Source organism: Sardina pilchardus, chromosome 23, assembly GCF_963854185.1.
Source record: "Sardina pilchardus chromosome 23, fSarPil1.1, whole genome shotgun sequence".
NCBI lineage: Eukaryota > Metazoa > Chordata > Actinopteri > Clupeiformes > Clupeidae > Sardina > Sardina pilchardus.
In genome coordinates this window covers 671,333-681,332 of record NC_085016.1, presented here as the reverse complement: position 1 = coordinate 681,332, position 10,000 = coordinate 671,333, and the positions used below count along the sequence as shown (strand labels likewise).

The 10,000-nt window shown below is 43.6% G+C and overlaps 1 protein-coding gene across 1 annotated transcript; it reads left to right on the top strand.

The window, feature by feature from the left end:
* Positions 1 to 2,097: 2,097 nt before the first annotated feature.
* On the top strand, positions 2,098 to 4,478 carry LOC134070892 (mid1-interacting protein 1-B-like). The gene is made up of 2 exons (XM_062527397.1): positions 2,098 to 2,239; positions 2,778 to 4,478. The coding sequence occupies exon 2, from the start codon at positions 3,238 to 3,240 to the stop codon at positions 3,697 to 3,699; it is 462 nt and encodes a 153-aa protein (XP_062383381.1). The 5' UTR covers positions 2,098 to 2,239; positions 2,778 to 3,237; the 3' UTR covers positions 3,700 to 4,478.
* The last annotated feature ends 5,522 nt before the right edge of the window (positions 4,479 to 10,000 follow it).

Below are 10,000 nucleotides of genomic sequence, written 5' to 3'. Positions count from 1 at the left end.
CACACACACACACACACACACAATCTGAAAAGTTAGATGAGCATAACAATAAGACTTTGTATAAAATAAACTTTTTAAAACGCATCACCAGCTAGCATGCCAACAAATGTACGTTGATATTGTAAACAACTGTGATCTCTATTAATAAAATGGTCATTTCATGGGTGCCATGGTGTATGCTTGTCTTTTTTGTTTGTTTGTTTGTTTTGCTGCAGCAGATTTTAGTTCTTCTGAGCATCATAATGAGATAGTTCAAATAATGCAATCAATAGCCTGTGTCCCTTGTGAATAAATAGACCAAGCATGTCCTTTATGGTAAAACACTAAAGAATTGCACACACATTGCCTGTTATAAGTTTAATTGTATCATATCATATCGTTGATATAGCATTGATATGAATGTGTGGTCTTTTGAACTGATACTGTATCAAATAGCCTACTAACCCATGAATTAGGCCTACTACAGCATTATCAACCAGCACCGACTAACGGCAGTAGGCCTACAGGCCTAGTAGATAGCAGATAGGTCTCTAGTCAACAACCAGCATAACAGCAGCCTATAGATAGCATATAGGTTAGTAAGCCTATAGATAGCAGAGAGGTCTATAGTCAACAACCAGCGCAGGACAGACACGGGGATAGGAGCACGAAACTTTAACGTGGTTGAGTTTCCGGCCACTAGATGGCAACGCGACCTCGTGGAAAAACGTAACAAGACAGTCCTCCGCAGACACGAGCCGACTCGCGGAGGCGATTATGTATGAGGCCCGGAATACCGCCCACTGGAAAATTATCTGTAATTACTTTAGCTCAGGCAGTTGATGACGGGCGCAGTCTAATCAAGGGTTAGGCCACTTCACGGCGGAGTGTCTGTCTAGAATAATAATAATAAAAAAATGTTCTATAGCAGAAGGTGCCTTAAACAGAGAAGTTTGTAGCCTAGGGCAATATCAACATATTTTTGTTGATTGTCGTCTTATGGATGTGACATACGGCAAGACGCTGTCTGAATGTAGCCTTCCCGGCTGCGCGCGCTGCGTTGTGCGTCTGCCTCCACGGGAGCGTCGAACCGGGCTGGAATTTGTAAACCGCAGAAGACAGCGCCCGCTCTCACGGACACTAATCTCGTTAAGCAAATTAGCGCAGATCAGCAGACTCCCCGAGGAATCACTCGCGCAAGACAGATCAGAGTCCCTTCGACGCTCATGCCGTTAAATAGAGGGAGCAAATTACATCTCCTATCATTCGTGACGATGAAACCGTCGACCTTTTTAGTGGCGCGCTGAGAGGGGGAGAATAGCCTGCTCTCTCCATTGAGCACACACACCCCTCCCATCATATTATTTGCAAATATTAGCAATTTTAATAGACCTTGTCTTTCACAGTATACAGGCCTATTCTTCTTCTAAGTGCACCAAGTGACGCGTGTAGATGTACATTTTTGAGAGAATCTCGCCACACCATAACATCTCTGTGAATGCGGGGGTTGGTAATTGGCAGCGTGTATAAGCGCATGTTCTTGCGGCCATGGTTTGCTGCTCCGTAACATAAACAGCAGTGGAAGCGTAATCCATTTCGGGCACAAAGGCCCAAGTTTAGTTTCTTTGGCGTTGTTGGCAATAATTGACACTCTTCAAAAACTTTAGGAAGCTAGGAATATAGAAATGTCTAAATCAGACAACTTTGTCTCGACATTAGGAAGTGACGAAACAGCTGATTATGATTTAAAAAAAATAGCCTAATTATAAGCCTTAGCCTACAGAGTTTTCCAAAAGGGTAGGCCCAAGAGTTAACGGCCATAATCATCAGCGTCGGAGACTAAAAACAGTCTGATCGTATGCGAGTGCATCTGCGCTGAATTGCATTCACACAGATCACAGAACCTTGCCTAAATCCACCACGGCTCACACGCCACTGCCAACAACGTCTGAGCGCAACTTCGCAACAGCCCCGGCGCTTGGCAGCGAGCCAGCAGACTCATCGTGCAGCTGGTGACACCGATTGGCTGAGGGCAGCCAGCCTCGCCCTGGGAGCCGCCGGCGCTGATCTGATTGGCTGAGAGCAGAGGTACGGCTGTGGGCTGATGCCCTTCATGAATATTCAACAGCAGCCGCCCGTGCAGCACTAGTCACTCCACGAGGCCTCACCCACCGGCGGCGCTCGGGAAGAGTTATCTTGTTGCAGACATTGTTGACTCGCTACTGATAAACATCATCGATGCATAGGGCATTTTCTGCAGGTGAGTTTTGAATGTGTGTTATCATATTTCTGCTACTAGATTAACGCTAATGGTGGGGGGTGTGGGTTGCTGTAACGTCAGTTAGGCTACTGTTAACGGTAGCCTGTCCCTAATTTGAATCAGTTAATGTTAACGTTGACGTATATTATCTGTTTGTCTATTATTCAACAATAACTTTAATTTATGATATTTCATATTAGCCTATCTATAAGTCTTTGAATAGTTGAATCGTATAGCAGCTAGTGATAAAAGAAAATAGCGGCAATGTTAACCGACTTTTCCTGGTTGAAAAGATGATGCTAGTCTCATCCAGCCTGCTAACGTTAGCGCCTGATAGCTGGCTAGCTGACTGTACGTATTCATTCAATCGCTAACAAGCTAACACTCAACGTTAGGCAAGGAGAAATCAGCTTGCCTAAATCTTACGGTAGTTTTATATCCTGGTCAACGCTGTTGTCATTTTTCTTTGTCTGTAACGTTAACAACGTATCGATGTTTCTAACAGATGTATTTGCCCTCCCTTCGGCTGTCATTTCAGGTCACTGATCCGGTTGCAACCTGCATGGGAGATAGCTAACTAACCGGCTCATTGGCAGTGTGTGGATACACCCTTATAAAGACACCTGCTCTCAACAGTTCAGTCAGTAAACCATCAAAGATTATCGGCTAACCTGCTGGTTGAGTTGGGATTGTACTGACGTCTGATTTAAACCGATTCAGTCCATGTCCGTGAAGACAACAGAACTGGTAACTTTTTCCGTCAACTGACCTGACGTGGACCCAATTTCCTTTAGTAGGAGCTGGGAGGTTCCTTTCAAGATAACGTTAGCGTCTTCGGTGAGCCGATTAAACACGGAACTAGTGAGATACGTGAGCTACTGTAGCTAACGTTATCCCTCAAGGCAAATCTACCGCTGCTGTCTGCCTGAACAACGCCTGTCCTCTGTCACTGGAAAGCCGCAATTGTCTTATTTTCCGAAGCGAAACAAGCTGTCAAGATGATGCAAATATATGATTCCTACAATCAAAAGAACTCTTTGTTCAACTCCATGACTCGCTTCATAGGCGCTGTAAACAACATGGATCAAACTGTAATGGTGCCCAGTCTTCTCAGGGATGTGCCGCTTGAGGAGGAAAAGGATGTTAACCCTGTACGGACGAGTGCCACCAATGGCTCGGCTACCTACTTCCCAGACATGTACGGTGACTACGTGCTGCTGAAGTCTATTCGAAATGATATCGAATGGGGAGTTCTCCAGGCTGAGGAAAGGCGAAAAGAAAAACTTGGCGTAAACGCTTTGGAGATTACTCGTGTCGAGCCAGACGACGAGGACTTGGAGAAGCTTTTTCACTTTCACTTGAGTGGGCTGCACTCAGTGCTGGCTAAACTGACCCGCAAAGCGAACACCCTCACCAACAGATACAAACAAGAAATCGGAATCGGTGGTTGTGGGCTTTAGACGGCCACCCCCCAGCGAGGGTTCCGCGGTGATCATACCAAAGATTACATCGCGAAGTTTTGTGGAAGTGAGGTGGCGGGCGGCCTGTCCTGGTGGTTCTTAACGAATCTTTTATTCCTTGGATTGGGAAGAGAAAATGTACTTGACATGAAAGCTCTGCACTGGTGCCCCCCTTGGCGTTTTTGTTTTGTTTCAACGCGATGCTATGTTTGCTGTTGGCACACTGAACCGAGATATGCGTGTCTAATAAGGTTGAACTTAATATTAATGATAGTTTATTTAAAATATATGCAATGTATATATTGAGACTGTATTTGTGTGTAAGCCTGTAGGGATGATCTAAGGGCCGCAGACTTTGGCTTAAGTCTCCTGCCGGACTAGACCATTTGCACAAGCTACTGGCAGAGTACTTACCACCAGACTTCCAATCCTGAGGTTGCAGTGACCTCCAATGCTATAGGGTATAGTTAAAAAATATATATATAATGCTATATGACCTCCAATGCTATAGGGTATAGTTATGATATATATATATATATATAATGCTATATGACCTCCAATGCTATATAGGGACAAATCAGCTCTGAATAATCTATGAAATGGAATACCATGATGTTTCTATACCGCAAATGTATGGCAAATTGATTAATTCCAGGAGATTGTAGAGAAAAAAAGTCCCCAAAGTTTTGTTTCAATGTGTGAATATTTAAAATGCCATGTTTTTTTCTACTGAGATGCTGGTCAAGAAAATAAACATTTCCTTTTTGTAAGTATCCAAATTCGTTTTGTGTGACTTTAATTTCAGATTCCAAGAAAATTCCTTTTATTTTCACAATGCTGCTTTGAGTTTCAGTTTGGTATCTTGTGGTCTGAAATGTGTGTGTGAATGGTGAGTGTAATCTGTGTTCATGTGTGTGAATCGTGTGTGTGTGTGTGTGTGTGTGTGTGTGTGTGTGTGTGGTCCATGTGGCCTGTGTGGGGGCTCTCCATGAAGAACTGATGGTCCACGCTGGACACCTGTGGCGATGTCCCAGGACACCTCATCTTGTGTGTGTGTGTGTGTGTGTGTGTGTGTGTGTGTGTGTGCCTGCTCGTATCCTCTGAGCGCTGTCTGATCTGATCTGTGTTACAGTCTGTGCTGCTGATAGAGATCGGCACGCAGTGTTGCGCTGAGCCTTCCACACATTCTTCCAACGCCCGCTTCTGTTTCACTTTTTAGGGTAGAAATCACATGGTATTTTATATTATATTTTGTATTTTATATTATATATATATATTTCTATGTCATCATAGACATGTCATAACTGCATTTTATATTTATATTTTATACCATATAATTTATAGCATGTCATAACTACATATCTGCAGCCAGCATTCTATATTAATATTTATATTTCTATATGTTATAAGGTATTTTATATATTTATATATATATATATATATATAAAGGTGCTAGCTCGGCTCTCCCGCCCCTGCTATTGGAACACCGTATGCCTCTCATCAGTGATTGGCTAAAAGGTTTGTTAGTTTCAAGGTCTAGGCTGCACCAGGCTGTGATTGGCTAAAAGATTTGTTAGTTTCAAGGTCTAGGCTGCACCAGGCTGTCTGAGTTGCCATTTTTAGAGCCTGGGCTGTCTACAGAGACCTCGTGTTTTGTTTTTAACAGTGTGTTCAGGGGACTCTGTGTGTGTTTGTGAATGAGTGTGTGTTCAGGGGACAGGCTTTTAGTTGCGAGTGCAGGTTCATTGGATTGCAGATTAACGTGAAACAACCCCTGAGATGAATCCATCGTAATCAAAATATCTCAAGGCTCCTGTCATTGTTCACAAGGGCTTGATGTGTTCCTGTTGCTTGTGAAGGCCACTGTTCTTTGATCAAACTGCAAGTCATGCCCTCCTACATTACATTACATCTGGCTGATGCTTTTTAGCCAAAGAGACTCGCAACATGGTGAACAATTTAAGCTTTTTAAAGCAATTCTCAATTCTCACAACAATTCTAGGACAATTGAAAAAAAAGTGTAGAGTGCAAACATGAGTGTCACCGTTGATAAAGTGTTCCCGTATGACCATGTTCAGATTCATTAGTTGTGTTAGTGCATGAGTGTGGTATATGGCAATGGCTCTACATATGGGAGCATGTAGATGCAGCCTGCAGGCCTGAGCTACCTGTCTAACCTGGCCGACAGGTTGAGGATCGTGACTTGAGAGTAAATGATAACGAGCTGTGAGATAAATGCCATTATCTGAATACAGCATCACTCTCATGTTGTCAACAAGTTCCACTGTCCTGTCAATGTTCCATTCAAATAAGGTAGGTAGGTGGCGGGTTTAACATGTCCTGCCTGGGTAGGTAGCAGGTTTAACATCAGGTTTTACATCCCTTACCTGGGTAGGTGGCAGGTTTAACGTCCCCTACCTGGGTAGGTGGCAGGTTTAACATGTCCTGCCTGGGAAGGTGGCAGGTTTAACATCCCTTACCTGGGTAGGTGGCAGGTTTAACGTGCTCTACCTGGGTAGGTGGCAGGTTTAACGTGCTCTACCTGTAGGTGGCAGGTTTAACGTGCTCTACCTGGGTAGGTGGCAGGTTTAACGTGCTCTACCTGTAGGTGGCAGGTTTAACGTGCTCTACCTGGGTAGGTGGCAGGTTTAACGTGCCCTATCTGGGTAGGTGGCAGGTTTAACATCCCCTACCTGGGCAGGTGGCAGGTTTAACGTCCCCTACCTGGGTAGGTGGCAGGTTTAACGTCCAGATGTTAGTATTCCATCTAGTCACTATGAGAGGTAGCATGGCGAGCGAAGCGCAAATCCAGCTTTGCTGACTTGACAGCCATTGTGCTTGATGTTGTTTTTGCGCCTTCTCCCCCTTCATGCAGAGTTCTGGGATGATGTAACAGCTGCCCAGGGCCTGAAAGCTGAACTCCAGCTCAGAACAGACTAAAGTGATATATATATTTATATGTAGATGTAAGGACTAAAGTGATATGTATATTTATATGTAGACGTAAGAACTAAAGTGATATATATTTATATGTAGACGTAAGGACTAAAGTGATACGTATGTATGTGTATATCAGATGTATAGATAAGGACTAAAGTGATATGTATATCAGATAGATGTAAGGACTAAAGAGATATGTGTGTATATCAGTTGTATAGGACTAAAGTGATATGTGTGTACATCAGATGTATATAGATGTAAGGACTAAAGTGATGTGTGTATATCAGATGTATATAGACGTAAAGACTAAAGAGAGGGCCAACACCTCTTTACTGTGACTCAACAACAAGATTATCATTTTTAAACGTTTAAATGGTTGACTTTAGTTGACTTAATGAACTTTTTACACTTTGACAAATCAAAACAAACACATGAGCGGGTTAGTATATTACCACAGTGATGTCATCTCTCTTATGGCCACACCATTGCCCTTTTATAATCGCAATATAGACAGCATAGCAGATCAAAGATCAAGTGAGGTCGCTTAGAATAAACACAGGAATTACTATTTCTCAATAAGCCTGGGTTTCTGAGAAGTGCTTTATCCATGTCAGCAGGCAGAATTTCGTTATGCAATGCAGGCCGACTCATGTTTGTACGTTCCTCTTTACTGGTAAACATGCTATTTTGGACTGCTTTGAGGGAACATGTTCCACATTCTTCAGACGGGAGATGTTGCCACGTCATAACTCCATGGCAGAGCACGGTGAAAGCCAAGTCCAAGACCGGCTCTTCCCCAAACAGCTGTTCATAACGCGTTAAGGAACACTCTGGCGTCATTAACGGATATTGACGGCCATTGGAGTGTGTTAGGGGTGTATGTCCATAAGAGCCTGACCGGACGGTTTAGATAACAAGCAGCCGGCAATGCCAGTGTTACATTACTCCCTCAACATCTGATGCAAACAAACTGGGTGTGTTTGGGCTCATGTGTCTTAAACGAGGAGCTTAATGGCTGAGATACGGTTAGTTGTGTTCTGAGATATGGTCAGTTGTGTTCTGAGAAACGGTCAGTTGTGTTCTGAGATATGGTCAGTGCTGTTCTGAGATATGGTCAATTCTGTTCTGAGATACGGTCAATTCTGTTCTGAGATATGGTCTGTGCTGTTCTGAGATACGGTCAGTTGTGTTCTGAGATATGGTCAGTGCTGTTCTGAGATATGGTCAGTGCTGTTCTGAGATACGGTCAATTCTGTTCTGAGATATGGTCAGTGCTGTTCTGAGATATGGTCAGTGCTGTTCTGAGATACGGTTAGTTGTGTTCTGAGACATGGTCAGTTCTGTTCTGAGATATGGTCTGTTCTGTTCTGAGATATGGTCAGTTGTGTTCTGAGACATGGTCAGTTCTGTTGTGTCGTCTGGGAAACGGAGAGCTGGGCCTGGCATGCTGTAACGAGAGAAGCACGGGCTACTCAGATCACAGACTGGCCTTTGGCAGCTCCACTCACCACAAGTGACGTCCCTTTACTCACCCTGACCAGTCCAGTCAGAACTCCTTTTCATCTATCTGTATCTGTTCAAACCCTGACCAGTCCAGTCAGAACTCCTTTTCATCTATCTGTATCTGTTCAAACCCTGACCAGTCCAGTCAGAACTCCATTTCATCTATCTGACCAGTCCAGTCATAACTCCATTTCATCTATCTGTTCAAACCCTGACCAGTCCAGTCATAACTCCATTTCACCTGACCAGTCCAGTCATAACTCCATTTCATCTATCTGGTCAAACCCTGACCAGTCCAGTGATCCAGATCCAGTTAATGTCACTCCACCGACACGTTTGGTCATTTTTTGTCTCTAAGCTGTGTAATAACATGTTTTGAGGCGCGTGCACACACACATACACACACACACGCACACACGCACACACACGCACGCACACACACACACACACACACACACACACACACACACTCTGCATGCTGAATGTAAAGACCAGGAGCATTAAACTATCTAACATCACGGCTAATTCTCACTAAGGGCTGTCACTTAAAACCAACTGTCTGCGAGTGTTTTGGATCGCTACAAATAACGCTAAATTAGGCATGACAAATAAAGCCATAAATGAACTGTAATTAAAGGGTTTAAATGAGAGATCTGCTTGAGCTCAGTGGATACTGTGTGTGTGAGAGAGAGAGAAAGAGAGAGATGTGTGTGGATACTGTGTGTGTGAGAGAGAAAGAGAGAGATGTGTGTGGATACTGTGTGTGTGTGAGAGAAAGAGAGAGATGTGTGTGGATACTGTGTGTGTGTGAGAGAGAAAGAGAGAGATGTGTGTGGATACTGTGTGTGTGAGAGAGAAAGAGAGAGATGTGTGTGGATACTGTGTGTGTGAGAGAGAGAAAGAGAGAGATGTGTGTGGATACTGTGTGTGTGTGAGAGAGAGAGAGAGATGTGTGTGGATACTGTGTGTGTGTGAGAGAAAGAGAGAGATGTGTGTGTATACTGTGTGTGCGAGAGAGAGAGCAAGAGAGAGATGTGTGTGTAAACACATGCTTCTGTTCTGTGTGAGAGCCACAGTGTACCATTTCATACTGGTGACTTGTGCCTCCTCCAACATCATTCATTACTGACTCAGATGAGCACACTCATTTCATTACGGACAGTAATGTGAGACAGTGTGTAATGGATCGGAGTCAGGAATTTATGTAGGATAATTTAGCTATGGATTTACCATCAGGTTTATGATGGAGCATTCAGACGCTACCCAAACCGTAAATTCATTCATTATCATGGATCATAATGACTGCTGTCAGCACAACGTTGAAGAATCTCTTTGTGTGTGTAGAGGAAGTGGATCTCTTTATATGTGTAGAGGAAGTGGATCTCTTTATGTGTGTAGAGGAAGTGGATCTATGTATGTGTAGAGGAAGTGGATCCCTTTATGTGTGTAGAGGAAGTGGATCTCTATATCTGTAGAGGAAGTGAATCTATGTACGTGTGTAGAGAAAGTGGATCCCTTTAAGTGTGTAGAGGAAGTGGATCTATGTATGTGTGTAGAGAAAGTGGATCTCATTATGTGTGTAGAGGAAGTTGATCTCTTTGTGTGTGTAGAGGAAGTGGATCTCTTTGTGTGTGTAGAGGAAGTGGATCTCTTAATGCATGTAGAGGAAGTGGATCCCTTTATGTGTGTAGAGGGAGTGGATATCTTTGTGTGTGTGTGGAGGAAGTGGATCTCCTTAAGTGTGTAGAGGAAGTGGATCTCTTTATGTCTGTAGAGGAAGTGGATCTCTTTGTGTGTAGAGGAAGTGGATCGCTTTATGTCTGTAGAGGAAGTTGATCTCTTTGTGTGTAGAGGAAGT

Excerpts from the sequence above, each read along its gene's own strand:
- LOC134070892 (XM_062527397.1), top strand. The coding sequence starts at position 3,238 with ATGATGCAAATATATGATTCCTACAATCAAAAGAACTCTTTGTTCAAC.